General features: G+C 44.5%; 1 protein-coding gene across 1 annotated transcript; it reads right to left on the minus strand.

Moving 5' to 3' along the window:
• Window positions 1-13: 13 nt before the first annotated feature.
• LOC135378100 (regulation of nuclear pre-mRNA domain-containing protein 1B-like) lies at window positions 14-22,116 on the minus strand. Its single transcript, XM_064610972.1, has 7 exons — window positions 21,886-22,116; window positions 13,106-13,235; window positions 11,684-11,856; window positions 10,160-10,248; window positions 8,989-9,115; window positions 3,078-3,253; window positions 14-498 (listed from the first exon to the last, which is right to left on the minus strand). Exons 1-7 carry the CDS (start codon window positions 22,034-22,036, stop codon window positions 349-351), a joined length of 996 nt encoding a protein of 331 aa, XP_064467042.1. The 5' UTR covers window positions 22,037-22,116; the 3' UTR covers window positions 14-348.
• Between the last annotated feature and the right edge of the window lie 3,249 nt (window positions 22,117-25,365).

Consider the following 25,365-nt stretch of genomic DNA (forward strand, 5'->3'; position numbering starts at 1 on the left):
ACAGAAAAGTCAGTCAATCTGCAAAGGTTGTGTATTTAATCCAGAACTCATTGCAGTTCACAGTTTTCATAAGTTAGTTTTGGTGCTCATAGAGATGCTACTTGTAAGAAAGCAGCAGAAACTTGCATACTCACTCTGAATCACAACTACCAACGCTTTGCGCACAAAATCACGCCTATGAACATGTTTTCTTTCAAAGATAATTGGTTGAATCGCATATAACATAACGTACCACTTTCTTTGTGCCCTTACTGCGTACTCCCCCCCCTGATGGCGTACTTAATACGAAGGGAAGTGTAGAGTGAAAGCATTGTTCTTGTTTTCAATGGTGCGCAAACAATGTCTTCGTTACTGGTGGCTGAAAAGATCACCAGCTGATGGGAGAGGAGCCAAGCCGCCTGTCACGCTGGGAAGTAATGTCAGGTCAGGAAGGTTCTGCAAGTGAGACTTGAGTTCGTTGCGAACTTGTGTCACTTTGCACAACTTGTCGCGATGTTCCTGCGAGAGGCAATTTCAGTAAATACATTTAGTACAGAAATTAAATTTAAACAAACAAACTTAACTATCATTTCTGCATAACATACATGGTTTACATGCATTGCTTGGATGCCACAAGCAGACTGCATTTTTGCAGTCATATTTGTCTAGGAATGCCAGCGTGGCGTATGTACGAGCATTTCACACTTGATGACAGATGATACATTTGCTTTTGTTGGAGCTCTCATGCTTCATGCCAAGGTTCACTTTGGTCTTTACACACGGCATAACTTGTGTCACTGTAAAATCTGTTGATAAGAGTTTTCCTTAGACTAATGCGACTTTGCAACTTGTGTCCACCTCCATGGAATACGCCTAAAACATATTCAAAGCGCAGGATAACTCCAGCTTTCAGTGAAACATTCACCGTAAGAATATATTCGCCCAGAGATAGATCGGCGCGTGCGGCGGAGAAACGAACTACAGTAGTCCGGGAAGCTTTCTCGCATGGTCTACTTTTACAAGTTTTTCCGCATTCAGTGCACTAGGTGGAGCACTGGGGAACCGAACAGTATCGTACCATCGCAGTACAAGTAATCTTCCAGTGAATATACGCAAGAATTACGGAAAAGAACCATGAACTTCGAACATCGGCTGGCGTGTTATCCACACTAGAAAGGTGACGGTGTCACCCCCTATAGGTCGATCTCGCAGCGAATAGTGACAAAAATTTGATTTCATCCAATTCGTTTTATTACACACATATTCCATGATGATATTTCAAGAATCAAGGTACATTTGAATGCAAAAATAGAGTCTGCTTGCAATGACCACCCTCTGGCAAGTCACACCAACATTGCACGCAACATAAAAGACTAATGTTTTATGGTAAGAGCCACGTATACAAAGTACAGTAAACACAAAGTGACACATATTTCTGAACGGTCACAAGTAAATATGCACCTGTGTGATTTAGAAAAAGTTGGAAATCTGCCGCTCATGTGTAAGGGTACAGCCCACAATTTTTTATGTACAATTAATGGGTGAAAGATGTCTATGATACCATTAGGTACATGAATCACATTGATTGATGATATATATGTCCATTGAGAATGAAACTACAAACTACAGGTTTGCCCATCTAACACACAGTAATAAACATCAAAAGAATATATAAAAATATATGTACAAATGTCACCTTCACAAGGTACGAACATACGTGCTTTGAAAGGCCGGGGGGGTATTCATTTTGTGCACTCGAAATAGCAATCGGGTGGAGCCACTATCGGGTGGAGCTGCGACTGTAACTATTGTTGCTTCCGCCAACTGCAATTGCGAAAACGCGTCGTCTCAGGCTCTCCGACATTGCATTTTGCGTGGCCGCAGCCACTTCACCGATGATAGCGGTAGTCTTCGTCCAACCACACCTGTACCACTTCGCCTCCTCACATTTTGGGAACATCTTCTGGAACAGCGATCACACGTGGTCACTTACGCTCCACGGCTGGTTCTGCTCAACCAGAAAACCCATGAAAAGACACTTGGCACGCATGTATTTCTCCTGTTTGGAGAGCGCCATCGGAAGAGATGGAATTACTGTACCAGAGTGGACTGAAGATAAGACGACAGCACCTCTTCTCGTGAAACACAGACACAATGAAACACACGATCTGCCGCGACTTCCAGCCATGGATGATCATGCCGCAAAACACGTGCTAATACTGCAGAACTACTATTGCGCAGCTTTTAAAGGAAAATGAAAGAAGAAAAGCCTGAGGGCCCCAGTTTTTCCAGAGATTGGAGGGTGCGTCTGTACAATCGGGAGAACGAACGAAATTCGGGAGTGTCCCGGATAATCCGGGAGAGTTGGCAGGTATATGCTTTTGATCAGAGGTCAGTGACCTCCACTCAGTGTCCCACTTGCTTACTCATTCCTCATACAGCTCTCTGTTTGCTCGCTCATGCTCAGCTTATTCACCACATTGAGCATGAGTGGATTTTACCAAGTAAGCAGTTGGGGGATATTTATCGAGAATGTTACGTTCTTCAGCATAGCAGCTGCAGGCACTTTGCTCATTTTCCTTCCTTCGAACAAACCAAGTTCTACCTACACCTTAAGATTGACTCGTGCAATTTTGGTGCCAGCCTATCCTTTCCTACGTACTTCGAAACATAAGCAAGATACTTCCAACCAGAGTGGAATGGAACCTTGCACAGCCACTCTTTGAACACCTGCAGCGCGTATTCCAACCTTCCCATGGCCTGCCACCTCGTGGCACTGTCCTTGCACATTACAATACTTCTGGCATCCTCTCACACACAGACAAGTAATGTGAGCTCTTGCAAACTTTTGTTAGCCAGCTTAAGCAAATGTCTTAAGCACAGCAAGTAACTTTAAGACTTGCAGTTGTCAAGCCTTCTTGGAAATACCTAGAGAGACCATCATCATGAAGGTTTGTGTTGGATTCAGCACTTGTTTCTGGGCTATTTGGCTAAGGCTTTCTCCATTGCTGTGCTACCCATGCGCAAACACATAGCAACTAAGACTGTATGGGTGTCAATATAGTGTTTGACTTGCATGAAGAAAGTCCACAAAATACCTCAAGCTTTTGTTCAGCGAGGGCCATAAGTTCCCGTTGGTGAAAAGTGTAGTTATGCAGCATCTGGGACACCTGCTTACGGTCCTCCAACTCTTGCGATAAACGACTGTTGTACTCCGCCAGCAGAGAGCACGCCTCTTCCACTTGTCTTGACAACCTATCTGCCGATTCCCGGTCTGGAACATTTTAGCAGGAAGTAAGCTTAACTCAAAAAATAAAGTGATAAGAGTTCTCACATGAAATAAGGTACTGTATACGTGGTTAATTTCACGGTCTTAATAATTCGCGAATTCCCATGGAGTCATGTTTGGGGAACATTTCGCAGGACTTAAATTTTGCGGTATGCTGATCCTGCACCATGGAGTCACTTACTTCACGAAAATTGAATCCCCATGAAAATTACTATACTTATACAGTATTTTCTACTGTAGAGATATAGGTATCTGTCTGAACACCTAAAACATGCCAAAACATTCATGTCAAGAAAAGTTCATTGAATGATTTGCATGGATGCCCATTTATGCACATATCAGAACAAATAATTAACTCATCAGACAGGTACTGGCAGTAGCGCACACAGCACCTTAGCTGCCTAATGTTTTCAAAACTACGTAGTATCTTCCACAGGCTGACACATGTTACAAAGTAGTTAAATTGTTAAACAATGCTTAGCTGCACTTTTTGGAGTATCTACATTTCTGTTAGCGTGACACAGTGAACCACTACACTACGCTGCATCTTGCCAGCATAGAGTAGTGGTTAGCGCACTCGACCGACAATCGAGAGATGTACATTGGTCGATTCCCGCCGCTGTCTGGCTTTTCCAATGGCTGCCATATTTCAATTGTTCATGTCCTTGGCAGGGTCGGCCTTAGGCCAATTTGACTGATTTGACCAAACCGGGCTCCACGGAACCAAGAAAGCAACCGAAAACGTAGGTGTCAGTAAACCTGTGCACGATTTGAAGTGTAGAAACCTGACACTGTGATGAGCGATGAAACTGGCGTAGATAAACCCTACGCTGCAGGGCCCCTTCGTCTTTCCTTTGTCAGGTTGTGTCAAGGCAGAAACACAAACTGAGAAGTCGTCGGCTCTGTTAAAAAAATGCTGTTTTACAGCAAGGGCTATCTTGGTCCTCTCGTTAAAAAAAGAACAAAAAAGGAGGGGGAGCGCCTAGAACAAAAGGACAAGGACAGTACATGATGTGGGGATAACTTCTCCTCGAACTTTAGACGGATCCCCGTGCTCAAACAAATATGTTTTCTGAACAGTAACAAGGTCAACTGCAAGTGTAACGAGCCCGGGGCGTTCGGGGATGTGGTGAAGCTCTTGCCCGTGTGGGAGTGGATATTTCCTTTTTGGTCAAATATATTGCGCTTCGTCCCTCCCTTGTGCCGGTCGTTGTTCCTTATTCTTCCTCGGACAAGAACTGTAGTGTCATCCAGAACGTTCCCAGCTCTGAGGACTCCCGCCCGGCCAGATAAGATATTTCATAAGGTTTAAAAGAGTGTTTGTACATCAGTTAAGGGCCTGTGTGGCATTGTTAAACTCGATAGCCTGCGTGGCGCGTAGTCGTAAGTTCGTCGTAATAGCCTATGTGGCGTTTCACTTTTAAGTTGAGTTGTATCGCCTAAGTGGCATTTGTTTGGCCATGTTGTTTTCAGCATAGCCCGTGTGGCGCAGTAGTGACGTTTGAAGTTCTTGTTTTGTACAAACATTGTAGAGTAAATCTCTGTCTAAAAAATGACTAGTCATTCATGTCACTTGCTCATTTAACTACCGTCCTCCAAAATTTCTATCAGTCACGGGGAGTAGGGTTTAGTGACGCCAGTACTACACTATGTTCCCAAATGAGTGACTTGCGCATAGGGATGTAAAATATAAAAAATTCTTACTTTTGTATGACTTAGATTTATCAGAGACCATTAGAGCAAATCTGCCTGCACCACTATGTCAAATCGGGCCCCGAAGATGCGAAGGCCGGCCCTCGTACTTGTACACCATGGGACTTGTGTTGTGTTTGCCCGTTTGTGTGCTTCAGAACCTCGGAACAGTTATTTTGGATCATTTTCATTTATGTTTAGCACTTTTTGGAAATAACAATGGAGATTCTTCATTATAATCTCTTCTCTAATGGAACCTTCAATATTACAATCACATCACTGACTTTCGAATATGAGGGTTTCCGTCAAAAGTGCTAGTTGTTTTGACATGTTGTGCATTGTTTGCATACGTTACAATGGCTTTCGAAATCTTTCGTCTGTGTAATTCAAGGGCCTTCTCATAAAACTAAACTGGTAGTTGTCTGCAGATTGTTCTGGGACACTTGGTGTAGCAAAGCATAAACTAATTGATGTTGTATCTCGATACACCAAAATCCAGTTTGACATTTAGGGTGAATTCACAATGTTGTACCATTATCTCTACGGTCGAGCCTGTTTATTACGATCCTCGATATAATGGTAACCCCAATTATTACCATCAAATTGCTGGTTCCCCTCAGCAGAGAGTCGAACCGAACCCGAACCTGAACCTGAACCGAAAACCGTTATTTTTGGCCGAACCCGAACCGAAATAGTCAACGCCATCTTGGAGCTGAACCGGAACTGAACTGCTAAAAAAATACCGGTTCAAATACCGGTTCATACGGAACTAAGGGCAGAACTTTGCATGTTGTGCATGAACATAAAAAAAAATTTCTCCTTTTATTAGCTTCGTAGCCTTCCTCTTGCTTGCCGAAATAGTCGTGCCCTGCAGGAAGGCTGTGGATTTTCTCGGGTCGTGAAATAACAACAACAACAACTTTATTTTAAGGTGATGAATGGAGAATTATGAGTGGGGATGAATCAGGAGTTATGACTAAAACCATTTATGACTACTAATGTCTAAGACATACACAATAATATATATAAGAATTAGGGATCAACGACAGTTTTGGGTAGCATTCAGGAAGTGACATATACGTATTGTAACAATATACTAATCAACTTGAGCTATGCAGCGTGTCCACCCTAATTGCAGAAATGATCGCTGACACATAGCGCTGTCCAAGAAAAAGTGATTGCTCTCCTATGACGTTTGTGTTACAAACAGGTGCTGCATTGTAAGACCATCCAGTTTGTAACACAAATGTCATAGGAGAGCTGTTAGTTTTTCTTTGACATCGCTATGTGTTAGGGATAATTTCTATGGTTATCGTGGACATCCTGTTTATAAATGCGAGTAGGCGGACCAACCGATGGATATGTCGTCGGCTGTGGGACTTTCGGTCTATCAAACTTTATCTTCTTCGTTTGTTTTTGTTTTCCTTCTTCTAGTCTTTTTTGTGCGGTGCATTGCGAAAGCAGACTATCTGAGCTCAAACACAGCATGCGTCCGTGTGTACGATGCTGCAGGATGAACTGCCAACATGCGTGTGTGAACTTACAAACGAAGCAACCAAGCTGGTTTCTTTGTGCATTTGAAATAAAAAAGGTAAGAACAACCATACTGACATCGTATTTAAAACTCGTGAATCGGTCGAAAATGAGTTTGCACTTGCTCTTGTACGTACTGTCTTTCTTTCACAGACACTTCACTCTAATGGCGACATCGTAGCATGGCGGCGGTCAGTGATAAACGATAACGCGCCTTTTACATAAAGACCGCGGGCTCAGAATCGCACCATTCCAATCCAACTACCATGAAGCATCGTTAGCTGATTAACGTGTATCCGCGTCTCCTGACTTGTAATCAATATATCAATACCAATATCAATGACTTAAATGGCTTTGGCCAAGGTAGCAGGCTTGGTTGACTAAGATAGGTTAAGTTGGTAAGTTAACCATCGTGACATGAGCTCGTGCTGGGGCAGTCAACCCAAACCGGTAATTCATGGTTATACTGCTGTCTTAACCACTACTAATCTTGTCTTTCACTGCGCGCAAAGTCTTTAAAAATGTTGAACGACCGTTGACGTCTTCCTGTACACTGTACGAGCACTGTGCCTCACAAACGGAAGAGTTCTTTAACCTGCCTGTTGTGCTTCATTCCCACCTGTGACCCCTGAACTGGTTCGTGAACCGAACCGTTTGGAAAAAAACGGTTCGAACCATTATAGTTGCCTTCCGGAGCTGAACTGGAACTGAACCCTTATCGTCAAACCTAAACCCGAACCGAACCGATAAACGTTTCGGTTCGACTCTCTGCCCCTCAGCTCACACACTGAACCACATTAAACAAAACTGTGATGTAACGATCGTCATGAAAACACTCGCTCTCATGTAGCGATCCGAATTCTTCTAACGTCCAGTAAAACTCATGAAAACCAAAAACCACAATCCCATTTTTTACACAGAACTACGGCTTCATTTGGGGTACGTATGGGGAGACATGATTAGCGAGGACACGTCATGAAAATTGCTAGTAATTTTAAATGCTCACAGCTTCAAAAACTATTCAAGGTACTGCAATCCATGAGGTGGCATAGTACAGACAACAGATAAAAGTTTTATGTGAAAATGCACGCATCACTGGCAATGGGGCAGGGAGGGGGGGAGGGGGGGTATGTTGTGCAATTGAGGGCACAAACATGGCATGCCCAGTGCACATTTGAAAGTTATGGAGAAAATAGTGCACCGAAGTGTCAATTTTCTGAGAATGTCGGCATATACGAGATGAAGATATGACCAAAATCAAAGAAAGCGTGTCCTACAGGAAAGAGCAGACCCAAAAGAATGTGAAAGGTGCCCACTCACTGCCGCAGAATGTTCTAGACTTGATAGATAGAGCCTTCTGTTGTCGGGTTTTGTGTTTTTTTTTTTTAAATTGAGGGTAAAAATAAATATAGATGCAAGAAACGCAAGACAGGTGTCATACGCTGTACCATAACCTGACTATTTCACTCTGCAGTTGGTTACCGTGTTGACCCAGAATGCTTGCTACTCTCTGCAAAACTCTAAATACATAGCATTCAAAGTCTTTGATATGCTGCCTCTGAGGATGATGTACTGGTTGCTTGTAGCAACAAAAAGCATTAAATGCTCCAGTATGGCTTCAAAAATCAACTACAGCATGCGTCATACTTGTCTGGAATCTACAGCTTGCGGTTTAACCGGCGTGGAATCTCCAAGCGTTGCCAGATTACTTGTTTCGACTAATAAACATGTACTGGGTAGCAGGCAGTATGTGTCTATTAGTCGAAAGAAACATTCTTGCACCACCTGTAGATTTCAGACAGGATAAACCGCAAGCTGTCGATAAACCGCAAGCTGTACACTAGCTCCACCTGGTACACACAGCAAGTGACCTAATAAGCATTCTTCATGAAGAAATCTGTGACCCATGTTTGTATATGCAGAAACGTATATGTAGGGCCTGACTTTTTAGGGTTATACCAGATTATGCCCGATATTTACCCCAGATTCAAATCAGCAAAAACAGGGTTTAACCTGATATTTCCCCGTAAACTGCTGGGCCAGAGGGATCCCAAGTCATCACAACTAACCCAGAACTTTGTAAACTGTTTTGTAAATACATAAATATGCTCATACAAACTGTCAAGACAGAGACACTGCTGCCTCTCAGATGCATGGACTAAATAGTATTGATACTCTGGGTCTCTGGTGTGTCGTGTATTATGCCGAGTAAACAGAAGATTTACACCTGATTCGATCCGATTCAACCAGAATTGGGTTGGTTCAGTTCAACCCGATTACACCTGAATTACTGAAGCAAAATATAACCCGATATTTATGCCCCGATGTTGCTGAAAAATATAACCCAAAGGGTCAGTCCCTACGCGTATACACGTATGCCACATTCTATACAATTTTTTACTAAAAAATGGGTTCAACATACAAGCGTATAAATATGATGCATGTCTAAAATGTGTAAGAGTGCATTCAAACAGGAGTAAAATTATAACGCTAACCTTGAATCTTGTCCAGCAAGGAAGCATCAGAAACTTCGGGAGGAAGGCTGGCAATCTTCTCTCTAACAGCAGCGTCCGAAGATGCAGTGTTCTCCAAGTCAGTCAGAGCTTTGATAAGAACTGTTGGCTGCAAATTGTTTTCGCATTAGCTCCGTATTTTAGCATAAATCTGCAAAACTTTTCGAAATAAAAAGTATTTTCTACTAGAACAAACAGTCCCACAAACTATGCTGGCTCCAGCAGATATTTTGCAAAGTGGCTATCCAGAAGTTATGTGTGACATTTTTCTTGTAACCTCACACCTCTCCTTGTCAGACTCTTCAAATCGAAAATCGAGAGACACCATCACTAAGATGACATCTAACCACCTCTTGATATACTGCCTATCTCAATTACTTCATTATCTCATGTAACGTGCTTTCTAATAAATCAAATTAATCACCAGTTTCAATTTAGCAATGATACAAGTGAGCCATTCCACATATGTACAAGTGTACCACACGTTATTTATGCATCTAATAGCAAGTTATACTATTTGGAAACTACTGTGATTGGGAGCAGAACACCAGAGGGGCAAACTACATGCAAACATGACACAACTAAATATAGGCAACTGAAACCTTATTTATGCAGTGCAAAAAGTTATTACATATATAATATATTATTATTATATATATATAATATTATATTATTATTATTATATATTATTATATAATACAGTGCATAAAATTATTACATATACCTTATTTATGCGTTCTCAAAAGTAACACAAGCAGTTGAACAGTGACAGCAATTCCAGAGTAAAAGAAAATACATTTATGTGACTGCAAGACAAATTGTTTATTCTAAGATATAGGGTTCTGCACAGATTTGAACTGTTATTCCGTGACCTCACGTATAGCAGCAGTGGCAAGCTGAACACATCAACTGTTGCTAACATGGACGATGATGACACAGTGCCCATGTCAGTGCCATGCCCACAGCACAGTCGTTGACATTGACCCTTGTCTTAGTTTGAATTCCAATGAATAACGTGTAGGTTGCATATTAAAAGTGGTTGCAAGTTTATGCACTCCTGCCTCTTTCTCGTTTCACTGTAAAGTGAGCTGCTGAACAATTCCTTTACTATAAAAAACTGCATAATTTCAATGTAACAATGTTATGTACTCACATCAGGAGGTTCCCCAGATTTTTCTTCTCTAACAATGGGGGAAGCATCCGGTTCTTCCTTTTTCCTCTTTTTTTGTACTGGTTCAGCATCTGAAGTGAGGAAAGGTAGGAAAATCCTCAGTAATGAATCAACATACCACTTTTTGCATTTGAGGATTAACATTGCCAACAGCCAGTCAACATGAGTGTTGAACTATGTAGTCACACTTTACAAGAGGAAAATGCAAAAAAGGCACAGGCGATTGTATTTTGGCGGTAAGACTTGGTAGAACCCACACCTAAAGCAACACAAACTTGTTTACCTCAGCACTGTATGCAAAACTACTAGGAGAAAATGATAAAAACCCTTCACACTTCCAGTTCAGTACAAAGGAAGAGAAGGTTGCGTGTGTGTGTGTGGAGGGGGATTTACCAGCATCTTCCAACCCAAAACCAGTGCTGTACTGGGCATCACCAGGGTATTACCCAATTTTCAACTCAAAAGTCATAATGACATCAACCAACTCAGGAAAATGTCCTTACATATAGACTGCCTTGGCTAATTCCCGTTGTTTACGTTGTACTCAAAAGAAATAACTAGGTTGCTTAACTCCATTGTTAAACAGTATAATACTTAAAAAAAGACAAATGTATTATTAAGTGAAAGATGTTGGTAAAGTAATCTCAGAGGATGTGAGACATCCACAATATACAGCCAATTTAGCACTTTATAAGAGTCCAAGCACTTTGTGAACGCGAACAAGTAGTTATGGTGACTCATATCATATTTCCAAGAGAGAGAGTGATAGCAAATGAGAGAGTGAAAGAGAGAGAGAGTGAGTACATGTGTGCACGAGCGTGCATGTGGGAGTGGGTGGGACCCCCTGTTGCACATAACACAGCTGAAATAGGTTGAGGAATGGAGAGGTGGGCATATCCCAATTTCCCTCCACTTTTCAGGCAGGCCTGAAAACTTCAGAAGTTATCATATTGTCTCCATGTGCTTCATAGGATACTACCTTCTCGCTCACGTAAGTAATATTCGGTGAAACTGACAATTGTGGTTTCAAGTGCATACAATGCATACATGTCTTACACCACTGGAAGCACCACAGTCTTGCGATACTCAGTGACGAGACTTTGCGCTTCACTGTGAAGGCTTTGGTAGCCTGCTGGCATTCATATTAATCACTGGTGAAATATGTACATTTGAGATGAAAATTCTTGAAGGGTGGTCATTAAGACCAAATGTTTTCCAATTTACTATTATTTGTACCAAGTGTGCCCTTGTTTTGTTTGACCAAAGAACTGGAGCTATGAAAAACTGGTCTGTAAGCCACGACAGGTGAGAGGAAGAAAAGCAACATGGTTCATGTCTTCCACCACAGGACTGTCAGTGTTAGTTGCACTTGTGTTCAACTATAGATCAATATCTGCAGTTCGTCCTCAGAAACACCCTTTGTCCGATTTGCTGGTGGAACCCAGATGGAATCACAACAGACTGCCCAACCTGTGCATCACAAAACAAAAAATAGTGTGTACATACCTGAGATTACAGAACCCTTTGTAGGTGTTTTGACAGATGTCTTTAAAGGCTCCTTGGGCTCACTCAGATACTGACCAAAGTCACTGATCTGGTGATCATCAAAGACACTGCGCTCCTTCCAGACCGACAAAATGCGTCTCAAACCTGCATGCGTTTTCTGGTCGGTGTCACGCCTGCATGGTATAACGCTTCATTTGTGTTATACCATCCAGAGAGATATAGCTTTCAACGCTACAGAAATTGCTATACCATCCAATTCCACTTACACAAGGTCATAACAGAGTACGCCTTTACCTAATACGCAGACAAAAAAAATAGTGCATAAACTGACACAAGGATAAAAAATGTGACTGCATTACGCAGATGTACTTACATAACCATTGTACGCTTTATAACGAGCAATCTTAAAATAGCTAGGAAACAGCTGCACAAAACTGATGAAAACACAGGTGAAACTTGAGAAGCAAAGGAAACAAGGATCAAGAAGCAAGTTGCCATGCCAGAAAAATGTTCAGCAACACAATCCAGCACAGGTCCAAGAGGCACCAGGCATAAAAGCACTTTATGTGAAGCCCCAAAACCTCTGGCAGTCCGGCAACTTTCACAACATGATGCAGAGCTTTTTATAAGTGTTAAATGTCTGAAACAGCACATCTTATATTGCTGCCAAACCCATCAAGTGCACACCCAAAAGCATTGTGTGCCATATGCAACATGCGCTTCTTCATCTTTATTTCCTTTTCAAGCATTTCGTTGCACTATACCTTTCACTTTGGAAACAAGGCATTTTGTTTGGTGGTGAGTCATGATTAGTGTTTAAAACAGGACCTAACAGGATGGCATCAGTTGGGGGACCAAGTTAAAATGTCTGTGATACCGCAATCCGCCTTTCTGCTTCAGAATACATAGTATCACACCAGAACATCTTGCTGCTGGCAACACAGCTCGGGCTGCGGGGTCTTATGAGCCGCCAACTACATCACACCATAGCGTAGCCTATACGTTCAGGTGAATAGATAAATCAGCAACAAAGCCATTATATAATTCTCGAAAAATGTTTTGACTAAAGCCATCACTCAGCATACGCTACCTTTATGTGAGCACTAGAGGGGTTTTCGTTATCTTGGAGTCTAGGAACATGACAAGAAAAACTGCGGAAAAGCTGTGTGAGCAATTTATTCCAATCACTGTTTGTCCTTGGAAAAAACGACAGTTTACGCAAATCAGTTTTGTAATGACTTTCTTGTATTTTTATAAAATGATCATGGAAAGAAAGAGAGAATCTCGTGATGCTGTCTTAGAATCTCCTCTACTGAGTTGAACGTACAACATGATGTGCAAGCAACATGTTTTATCTTCGAAAGTGCTATTGGAAATCCAGCCATACAAAAACCCAAACTGTCACATGTTGAAGGTACTTACACAGAGATGTGAGCAAAAGCTTTTGAGAGTACAGTTGCAAATTCTTTGGTGAACTCTGGACCCTTTTTTTTGCTGTTCTGAATTACATCATTGGCTAAGTACATGAACGTCAGTTTCCTTGGTGGCTTCGCTGAAAGACAAAACCAATGGCCCATGAAAGGAAAACTAATGAAAGACATCTCAGAAGCATTTCAACAAGGCACACTGAAGCAATTCCAGCAAGGAGGAAAGCAATATTACAGCTTCACAGAAGAAGAAATGCATGCACCAGCCCGCACTTCCTTTTGCGCAGACTTTTTTTTAAGGAGACTATTGCTCCATTTTAGGTTGTGTGGGTTGATGTCAATATGTTTTTATATTCTGTGTTAGCACCGTGAAGCAACTCTGGCTATGAGCCCCGTACAGATGTAGACAGATGGAGAGAGGACAGCAGGAAGGAGTGGGGGACAGAGGGGGATCAGTATGCATCCGGGGCCGACTTCAGGATGAACTGTGCAGACATTTGTCTGGAAAGCCTTTGGAAAACCTACGGAAAAACCTCAGACAGCACAGCCGGTGGCAGGATTCAAACCCACTGCCTCCCAATCTTCAGGATGACCTTGGCTACCACCACCGAGCGGGGCACCTTAACCCGCTCGGCCATGCAGCTGGTAATGTCAATATTTAAAGTGGCAAGTTCCTACAATGGGACAGTACACAATATCTTATCAAGACACTGTGACAAACAAGCAAACATACAACACAGTATGGTTGCTGGTTCGTCCCCTTGTCTTCACGCCTACGTCAAGTTTACACCTAGGGTTGCCACCTTTCGGAGTGAAAAATACCGGCTGAGGGAGAGGAGGTGGAATAGAGGGAAAGGGGAAAGGCTCGTGGGAAAGGGAAAGTGGGTGAGGAACGTTCTAGCTGGCTCGACACAACCACCAACAGCTTTGCACAACCACTGCTCTTGTACCCTCCGAACACAAGACGTAATGAATAACAATGATAATAATAATAGCAATGAATAATCACAACAATGAATAACTAAGAAAACGACTGGTGACTGCGGAGTGTGGTCTGTGCTCCAGATTTATTCAAGCTGTAGTGGAATGTTGAAGGAAAAACCCCGTAAAAGCCCTTATGAAAGGTCTTGAGCCCCAAATACCGGCAAAAGGCTGCCGGTATCACCTTCAAACTTTAAGAAATACGAATACAGTCGAACGTCGATATAACGAAACTCACAGGGAACACAATTTCTTTCATTGTACCGAATATTTCGTTGTGTCGAGCATGACGAAATATGGCATAATTGTGGCAGGGAATACTAGTTATTTCGCTGTACCGCGAATTTCGTTGTATAGTGTTTCGTTATATCGAGGTTTGACTGTACCATGAGCATAAAAGGATTGTGCAAGCAAGCTGGTGTAAATAGGGTTGCCACCAGGCCGGTATTATACCGGCGCGGCCGGTTATTTGCTTCCTCTGCCAGTTGCCGGTAGGAAGGTGATACCGGCAGCCTTTTGCCGGTATTTGGGGCTCAAGACCTTTCATAAGGGCTTTTACGGGGTTTTTCCTTCAACATTCCACTACAGCTTGAATAAATCTGGAGCACAGACCACACTCCGCAGTCACCAGTCGTTTTCTTAGTTATTCATTGTTGTTATTATTCATTGTTATTATTATTATCATTGTTATTCATTACGTCTTGTGTTCGGAGGGTACAAGAGCAGTGGTTGTGCAAAGCTGTTGGTGGTTGTGTCGAGCCAGCTAGAACGTTCCTCACCCACTTTCCCTTTCCCACGAGCCTTTCCCCTTTCCCTCTATTCCACCTCCTCTCCCTCAGCCGGTATTTTTCACTCCGAAAGGTGGCAACCCTAGGTGTAAACTTGACGTAGGCGTGAAGACAAGGGGACGAACCAGCAACCATACTGTGTTGTATGTTTGCTTGTTGCTATGTTTGCTCCATCCCTTGTTGGTACCACTACTGCTTCGGATCGCGCACCTGCCGATGCTTAAGCCCCTGTTCCTGCACGGTAAACATTCCCAGAGACCACTAGAAGCGATGGCTGGCCTCCGGTCTTTGACAAGCCGCTTGTTTTACATCATTGACAAAACCTCCGGATGCAAGTTTCTCGTCGACACAGGTGTGGAAGTCAGCATTTTCCCCACTACTGGGTGCGAGTGCCTCTGGCCTTCATTGTACCAGCTTCGCGCCGTCAATAACACTGGTACTCCCATCTACGCCGAGCGTTCGCTCACACTCAACCTTGGGCCTTGCCGACCCTTCCCATGGATTTTCCTGATCGCAGCTGTCGATGTCCCCATCCTGGGTGCTGACTTCTTGGCCGCTTACAAGCTCGGTGTGGATGTTGCCCAGAGCAGGATCGTTGACACCACTACAGCGCTCTCTGTGCACGCCCTCGGCTCTCGCCGGCTATCCGCTTTGACAGTCACTTTTCTCGAGCCCTTAGTCCCGCATTATGCTGCCATCGTGAAAGACTTCCCCATTCACCATATTGAGACTACAGGCCCTCCTGTTCACTGACGCTCTCACCGTTTGGCCCCGGAGAAGCTTTCTTTAGCTTGCAGCGAGTTCGAACATTTCCTATACAATCATATGCTCGCAGAGGGCTCCTCATGTTGCTTTTGGCGTTGCGCTGCACAGAAAAACAGGAAGCGAAACTGCTGCGGCGTGTCACCCCCTTCCATTGCGTCACTTGGTGTGGACCACACCCCTCGCACCCGCCTAGTGACGCCACTGCTCAAGATTCTGTGTGACGGAAACAAACAAATAAATCAATGTCCTGCAATGGCTACAACAGTAGCCCACTTTCTTCTATGCCAAAGACATCAAAGAGTTGTCACAGCAGTGTCTAGACGCGCACAGTGAATACTTTGAAAAAGTGACGTAGTTTGGTGCTTATTGAATTTTCCATTGTATTTATAGAAATAAAAGTGTTTTAGTGTTGATACCATTTGGACCAAAGAGGAGAAACTAACACCTAAGAGGAAATAGAATATTAAAATTCTACAGAACTTGTCCCTATGCAAACTATTATGGTCCGGCAGCCATCAAGTTTTGTTTCCCATAACAGTACATGCTCAGAGACAGCCAACACTATTTGTCCCTCCCATCACTCAACTAGTCATGGATGTAAGTTAAAAGACTTTTGTGTTTTCGGAACACGACCAAATCATGTATATTGGTAACATTTCAGTCAACAACAGTACCAGCCATGGATCTTTTGCAGACCACGCAGTTGAATTACAAAATTGAGCCTTATTATCATTATGCCCCTAGACGACAAGGGTCAACTCTCACGAAAGTGCGCAAGGCTCATTTACAAGTACCTGTTCTGGCTAATAAAACTAAAAAACGAACTTTGCCAAATTAATCGGCACAACTTGTATGTACAGAAGGAAAAGACATATAACCCGAGCCAAAGAAGAAATAATACAAACACAACAGGATCTGTGGTGTGGCATTGGCTTCCTGTCTCAGTTTATGTCTTTCATCATGTACAAGGGTTGTTCAAGGTTTACCGAGACTTTTATTTCTATAAATACAATGGAAAATTCAATAAGCACCAAACTACGTCACTTTTTCAAAGTATTCACTGTGCGCGTCTAGACACTGCTGTGACAACTCTTTGATGTCTTTGGCATAGAAGAAAGTGGGCTACTGTTGTAGCCATTGCAGGACATTGATTTATTTGTTTGTTTCCGTCACACAGAATCTTGAGCAGTGGCGTCACTAGGCGGGTGCGAGGGGTGTGGTCCACACCAAGTGACGCAATGGAAGGGGGTGACACGCCGCAGCAGTTTCGCTTCCTGTTTTTCTGTGCAGCGCAACGCCAAAAGCAACATGAGGAGCCCTCTGCGAGCATATGATTGTATAGGAAATGTTCGAACTCGCTGCAAGCTAAAGAAAGCTTCTCCGGGGCCAAACGGTGAGAGCGTCAGTGAACAGGAGGGCCTGTAGTCTCAATATGGTGAATGGGGAAGTCTTTCACGATGGCAGCATAATGCGGGACTAAGGGCTCGAGAAAAGTGACTGTCAAAGCGGATAGCCGGCGAGAGCCGAGGGCGTGCACAGAGAGCGCTGTAGTGGTGTCAACGATCCTGCTCTGGGCAACATCCACACCGAGCTTGTAAGCGGCCAAGAAGTCAGCACCCAGGATGGGGACATCGACAGCTGCGATCAGGAAAATCCATGGGAAGGGTCGGCAAGGCCCAAGGTTGAGTGTGAGCGAACGCTCGGCGTAGATGGGAGTACCAGTGTTATTGACGGCGCGAAGCTGGTACAATGAAGGCCAGAGGCACTCGCACCCAGTAGTGGGGAAAATGCTGACTTCCACACCTGTGTCGACGAGAAACTTGCATCCGGAGGTTTTGTCAATGATGTAAAACAAGCGGCTTGTCAAAGACCGGAGGCCAGCCATCGCTTCTAGTGGTCTCTGGGAATGTTTACCGTGCAGGAACAGGGGCTTAAGCATCGGCAGGTGCGCGATCCGAAGCAGTAGTGGTACCAACAAGGGATGGAGTCATCAGGTGCCGCACCGGTGGAGAGCGAAATTGGCGAGAAGTCCTAAGACGAGCTACCATTTCGGTGAGGTTCTCGACGTCAGCGTGCAAGGAAGCGAGCGTGTCAGGGTTAGACGTAGACTCATGAGGGCGGCTGGTTGGGAGTGCCATAGGAAGGTTTTGCGGAGAGAGGGCACACAGTGATGCAGTAGCGATCTCCATGATGTGGTCGGCGTGCACTTCGAGCTCCTGTAGCAGCAGAGCCAAAGCTGTTGCCAGGATCACTTGTACGTTGGTGGGGGAGGCATTGCAAGAACAGTTCTTTTATTAGCTGGGGATTGAATGCTTGCGCACGGTCGCCGAGGAGATTCTGCATGTGCCGCAGTAACTGGCTTGGGCACCGGTCCCCAAGTTCTTTCGACGAAAAGCAATTGCTGGAGTTTCTAGCGCTCCGATGCCATGGTCCGGTCGAGAATGGCGGCTTTCAATGAGTCACCAGGGTTACGCTCCGCAGGTGATCTGAGAATGTCGACGAGCTCACCGGCAATCCATTGTAGCAAAACCCTCACGACGTGACAGTATCGGGTCAGTTGAGTCGAGATGCCAGCAAGGTGAAATTGGGACTCGACTTGGAGGAACCATACTGTCAAGTTGGCTGCCCTGAAGGTTGGCAGGCGCATGGGGTAGTGGCCTATCGTGGAGCAAGAACAGGTGGCAGCAGCGGATCTGCTAGCTGATGCCGGGGAACTGACAGGGAGTTCCGGCTCAGTGGGCGGTGAAGCCATCATGTTCGGGTCACCAGTTTGTAGGAAAGAGCGGCAAGAAATGTGACTGTACTGAAGCAGTGCGCTGAACGAATGTTTATTGTAAGCCAGAAAGGTGGCAGAGGAAGGGGCGTGGCACGAGCCAGGTGCCAATCGTCGTCTGTGCCGCTGCAATTGTTTGTTCTGCATGTGGTGTGATTTGTTATTTATCGTGTATCGGCTGGTATGGACAGGGATCCATTAATGAAGGGGGGGGGGGGGGGGACGCATACCCTAGTGACACCACTGATCTAAAAGGCCTCATCTGTGTGGAACGTCTTTCCTCCAAGGTGTCCTTTAAGGGGCCCAAACAAATGGTAATTGCTTAGGGCTAAATCTGGGTTATAAGAGGCATGGGGTAAAAATCCCAGCACATTTCGGCCAGGGTTGCTACCATCAAATTCATCGTGTGAGGCCGGGCATTGTCATGAAGAATAACGCTTCCGGACAACATCCCAGGCATTTTCTTACAAACTGCATTTCGCACGGCATCCTTTATCAACGTGGAGTAGTACTAGGCATTAATTTGTGACCCCTTGCTCCAAGAAGACCACATGGATGACACCCCGATGTCCCAGAAGACAGTTTTTATGAACTTCCCAGCAGATGGCTGCATCTTGCTTTTCTTTGACAGTGTGGAAGCCTTATGTCGCCGTTCCATGCTGCTGCTTTTTTGTCTCTGGGGTGAAATGATGCATCCAGGTTTCATCATATGTGATGATTGATTGCAAAAATTAGTCCCCCTCGGATTGAAACCAGTTCAGCGGCTGCTCGGAGACTGCCATGCGCACTCCCTTGGACACAAGTGAGGTGTCAGGGAACCCACCTTGCACAGGCTTTGTGGAACAGTAAGTGCTCGTGAACGATAGTCACCACACTGCCGACACTAATATTACATTGGGCTGCATTGTCCCAAACTGGTGTACTTGCCGGTTCTCGAGAATGGCTTGCTGAACGCCTGCGATGTTCACTGGCGTGACTGCAGTCGGCCATGTGTGTCCATGGGGTTCATTCGCCACCATATCCCGTCCTTCGCCAAACTGTCTGCACCATTCGTACACTCTTCCCCTTGACACTGTTTGTTCCCCATACTGTGCCTCTAATCTTTGCAAAATCTCATATGGTTTGACGTTCTCGTTCACAAGGAACTTGATTACGCATCGCTGTTCCACAGCTACAGACACACCGCTCGCCACCACAATAGCTGTCCCTGACCCCAGAAGGATTGTGCTTCGTCCTCTAAAAGTTTTATTCAATTATATTTACTCACTGATTTTTCTCCAGCAAAAGTCTCTGTCATCCTTGAACAACCCTTGTATCAGCTCCCCTGCACCCTTGCCATTTTGCCATTGTATGCATAGTTTTGTAAAAGCATTAATTCTGTGCTTTATATTTATTTATAGAGGGTAGTAATGTCATGCTTCAAGCAGCCCATCCACGCTACGCGAACTAGTGAGCGGTCACTATGAATTGGCAACAGGTTTCATTTATTGATACTGTTAACTTTTTACAGAGTTGTTACCGGAGAGGAGGAAACAACAACAAAAAATACAATAAAATATGCATCACGCTGCATATCTTAAAGTAATGCACTGTGTTCCTTGTTAAATACGCTTGGTGATAAGCAGGTCACCAGAGGATTGAGAAAGCAGTTTCACTCCTCCAGTATTGTTGGAAAAAACAAAGACTGTAATTACCACCACATAACAAGTGTGTTATACAGCAGTATTCGACCTCCAGGCCCCTTCTGCGTCCTATACGTGGTACTTTTACTCTCAGGAACATGCTTTGATTCACAGGTTGCAGGTAATACGGTACAAGTTAATTAGACATGCCATCTTCCGCGAGGGATGTTTAATATGGTCTACCGTGTGCTGAGATTTCAGTGCAGGATAACGTCAGGATTCAGTCAGGACACGTGGACCCCTCCCGTAGGTCTGTGCCTGCACTCAGGTATTCGAAACTTCTGCTTCTTGGAGCATGCTTCATCGGAGGACATCGTCACCCAATGCAACACCTCAAAATATAACATGAAGAGATGCTGGCTCCATAAAGGTTTGTCTCTGCGTTCATTTTAAAGCATGGTTCAGAAAGGAATGGTTCCCACTGAATTTTGGAACAACAATTCAAGGGTTTTTCCAAGGACCTTTTGAGGTTCAGACGTCATTTTGTCTGGGATGTAAAACACAGTTTATGACCAGGGTTTCAATATTTTGCAGAAATATTTATAAGCTACAGGTATCACATGAGAGAATACATGGGGACTGCACAATATCAGTTCACAGATGTGACTGACAACTACTGAATTTGACAACATTTGAATTACTGACAACACAGCACAGAAAGAAAAATGTATTCATAGAATAGAGGGTGCCATTCATTTCTTGCTGCTGATTCCTATTGCAAGGAGTGCTAACCCCTGTGATTTCGAAGCTACAGTTCTGGCTCCAGAAAACCGAAATTTGCACAAGTAGCTCCATGTGAACAAAAAACGAAAAAAAAGAGATGCAAAATCAGGCGTTTACAAGGACTGTAAAATTCCAGGTCTCCCAGACCTTGAAAATGGCATTTTCAAGGGTCATTTTTATGGGCATTCCCAGGATTTTTCCCAAGGGGAGGCAAAAGGTGCTTCCAAAGTGGAGCAACTGCCCTCACCCCTCCTCCTGGAGACGGATGCAACACTGTGGACTGTGCGTGTGTTCAGATAGGTCCATATTACTATGGCATCTGAGCATAAATCATGACGACCTATGAATAAGGCGCGCAATTTTCACATATGACCCTGGATCTCTAGGGGTGCTGCTACAGCCCCCTTGTCCCCCCTCTTGGTATGCCCATGGTTATTTTCAAGGCCAAGTGGGAACTGTGGAAAGGGAGGATATATCAACTTATCTACCGAAAACAAAATATAATAAAATAAAAATAAAATATACTGTCAGTTTATTATAGCAAGTTCTACTGATAGTTGCTTTGTCCGCAATACAAAGTTTTCATATTCAATGTTCAAAATAATCATCTGGCATCCCCCGCTACTTATGTTCTGTTGATGCGTGATCTCCAGCACAAAACCTGGGCTGCTTGAAAAGTTGTTGAGTGTGCGCGATCATGAAACCCATCCCCACCTTGTGCACACTCAGCTGGCATTTCCAAGTGCTGGCGAGACGCATACACGCAATATGCATATCTCGTACCTCCTTAAATATCTGACAACGCACTGGTCACGCTCCCACAACTTTGTCAATACAACATTTGCAAGCCCTCAAAATGTACGCCATACACGCACGTTCATTTCTGTATAAAATCATTTGATATCCAAGCTAATAGTCACTAAGTTAGGAAGACACATTCAGTAAATCATCAATGCTTTCATATGCACCGATGCAATAAAAATAACTTGCGAAACACTGAGAAAGACCAGAGACAAAAATTTTAAACGACGTGCAGGCAGAGAAGCCTTCACTCCGTTCTCACCCTTTTTCAGTTCTTTGAGCCACACATTGACGATGGTTCTGTGATGTTTTCGATGATGGATTAACCAAAGCGATAACGTCTGAATGCTCTGCTGGGAATTATTTAACTCTGACAACTTCCGTTCTAATGCGGCTTCTGTAAATCCAGACATTATAAAACTAATAAGCAAAACTTAACAGTGACCTACACATTTCAAAAACGACGACGACGCCATTTTGATTCGTCAGGCCTGTTGTTGGTAATAATATTCACACAGATAGCGCTAGTGGTCAACGTAAACGGCTCTGACGTAAACCTTATATGCGCGTTGTCAAGGACAAATACTGCTAGCAATGAAATCCCATTGGAAAAATACAAAACGAAGTGTAGGTACGCTAAAAAGCCTTTTCCAAGTGTGTCTACTTCACAAAGCACCTTGCACCTTTTTTAGTTGGATGGGTGGATGGCTAGTGGCTAGTTCCCGCTTTCCCTTTGGCTAGTTTGAGAGCAGGCCAGTGACGTTGACCACGCGTGACCACGACGTATGAGGTCGGCGACTTCATTCACCATCACCTCATAGAGAATGATGTGATGTTGAATGAAGGGCATGATGTGAAGTGAAGTTGAAGTTGAATGAAGGGCTATGATGGGATTTGAAGTTGAAGTCAGCGTGTGTGGGTTTGGAAGTCGAAGTCCGTGTGTTGGGTTTTGAAGTTGAAGTCTGCGCGATGGATGTTGAAGATGACGGGTAGGTTTCGAAGTCCTCATAATAGGCTTTGAAGCCGACAATGTTTAGTCGATGTCTGACGTTCATGTGTCGTGACTGTTACTTGTGCGAACGCGTGCAGAGTGAAGGGCAAATATGTATTGGAGTGCACCGAGCGAACACAAACGCTTCGCGTTTCGTGTCAGATTCTGAGTTTTTGGTGTAAGTGATTTATCCAGACCCTCCTACATCCCTGTGACACCTCCACCCCAAAGAAAAAAGTTTGGTGACACCCCCTGCAAAAAAGGGGGCTTGCTGTTTCAGCTGTAATGACATGTCGGTAATTATACGTGTAAAGCTGTTATCCCGTAGCTGTAACAATGACCACGCCCCCTGCTTAGGATTCCGGATAAACCACTGCAGTGGTGTATTGCACGAGAGAATTAAGAGTAAAAACATATGTCCAGCGAAGGTGATCACAGGTCACTGAATTCGTTCATGACGGTTATTTCCAGTGTCAGTAAGCATCATGTCACAAGAACTCATGTAATACTTAGTGGCAGGCCACGATGCCGAAGCTATAATATCCCCGCATCACGAGTGAAAAATGGCACACACACCAGCTTGCGTGGCATAGTGGTGAAGATGATCGCTTTCCACGCCGAGACTGGGAGGTGACACGGGTCCGAATCCTGTCGCCGGCTGTGCTGTCTGAGGTTTTCCCTGGGTTTTCCGAAGACTTTCCAGACGAATGTCGGCACAGTTCCCCTTGAAGTCGGCCCAGGACGCACACTAACCCCCCCCTGTCCCCCACTCATTCCTGCTGTCCTCTCTCCATTGTTCACGTCTGTACGCTGCTCATAGCCACAGTTGCTTCGCGACACTAACACGGAATTAAAAAAAGAAAAATGGCACGGCGAAAAAGCCAGACGTACGAAGCCACATGAACGTGCATGTACCGGCAGACATGGCGGTCATACGAAGTCACATGAACGTTCAATGTGCCGGCAGGCAAGGATATCGTACGAAGCCACATGAACGTGCAATGTGCTTTGCGCTCACTTATCTGTCAACAACGGGCGCAACATTGTGCAACAACCCTACCGCGCAAGCAACACACCTTCCGCCGTTCACATGCGACAGCGGAGGTCAAAGGTGGCATCCCTCGCTTTCCGCCTTCATTGGTAAACTCTGCTTCCAAGTCCAACCGAGTGCAGGCTGACCGCACCCTCCAAACAGCATACCCCTCGTTCGCTTACGCTTTTGCCGCCACTACCAGGAAACCCACGCAAACACAGGCGAGCAGGACGCTAGCGTCGTAATCCTGCAGCCGGGCACACCCCACGTTGGCCTTTGTTGGAGTTCAACTTCAAAACCCCATCACCGACTTCAGCACCCATCATAGGAATTCAACTTAAAAACCCCATCACCGACTTCAGAACCCATCATAGGAATTCAACTTCAAAACCGCAATGGGATCTGAAGTTGAATTCTGATGATGGGCTTTGAAGTCGGTGATGGTTTCTGAAGTTGGGGGAAGTCGATGATGGGTTATGATGTGATGAATTCTGAAGTTGAAGTTGAATGATGGGTTGCGAAGTGATGAATTCTGAGGTTGAGTTACGGGCTCTTGATGTGATGGTTTATGACGGTGATGTGATGTGATGGGCTTTGCAGAAAACTGACCATGATGTGATGTTGAATGAATTCTTAGGAAAATGCCGACCTATGCGTGTGACCAGTGTTACGTCCGGGAGGGCGAGAGGACGAGGGTGCATTTATCGCATCGCCTGAACCTGAAGGTGATGAAAAGAAGAAGATGCCCTCTGGAGCAGGGTGAACGCACCTTCCTCCCTACATCACCCCACCACACAGAAGATGCCAGCAATGCGCCCCGTTTGGGGACCAAGCAGCTGTCGTCGCTCTCGTCACGTGGACCAAGGAGCCCACGGTCCCGCCGAGGATTCACACAGGAAGATGAATGAGAGTGGACAAGTCCGTCTGCATCTGCAACCACACTTATGAGGCTCCGTGAACGAAAGTTCTAATTTCTTTGTACCTTGTATAGTTGAGAAAAATGGGGGTTTAACGGAAAGGCGTATCTGTACCTTGTGGTACATTTTGTCTCAAAATGCAGGAAACTGTTGCATCAACGAAATAGAAATGAAGATCACCATTGTTTCGCGACACAGTACAACACTGATCCAGAGAAATTGGAGTGCAGATATGTGTCTTACCAACAAGGCGAACAATTTGCATTAATAACAACACAGATTTGCTGTCAACGCCTTCGCATAGGAGCAGGGTTGCAGTGTTGCAGAAATTATAAAATATCCACTTTGTGGAAAAGAAGGAGTGAAAATTGCACTGTCTTTTCACTCGAGCGAAGAGAAAAAAAGACAACTGTCAGCTCTCAAGCCTGGCACACACTGAGAGCTATATACAGAACAAAGTGACATATGCATATGCAAAACCTGAGCTGCTGTGCAGTAATGTCACATTCCCAGGTAGTGCCAGAACAAAACCCATTTTCCCTATTTTTTCCTGCTTCTTGAGGGGCCATACACAAATTCCTTTTTATTATTACGCGGTTCATCGAATCCCTTCTGCTTTAGGTGTTAGAACTGTAAAACATCTGGTCAAAAGAAGACAAAACCAGTAAAAAAATACTGCCCCATCCTCAGATCTCCTGTCATTCGCGGACCGAGGAGGATACAGATTTTGATGACGTGACCTGTGGCGTTTACGCCGTCCACAGACCCATCTGGGGGATGCGTGCCTCGTGAAACATGTCT

This window comes from Ornithodoros turicata, chromosome 1, assembly GCF_037126465.1.
Source record: "Ornithodoros turicata isolate Travis chromosome 1, ASM3712646v1, whole genome shotgun sequence".
In the NCBI taxonomy this organism is placed as follows: Eukaryota; Metazoa; Arthropoda; class Arachnida; order Ixodida; family Argasidae; genus Ornithodoros; species Ornithodoros turicata.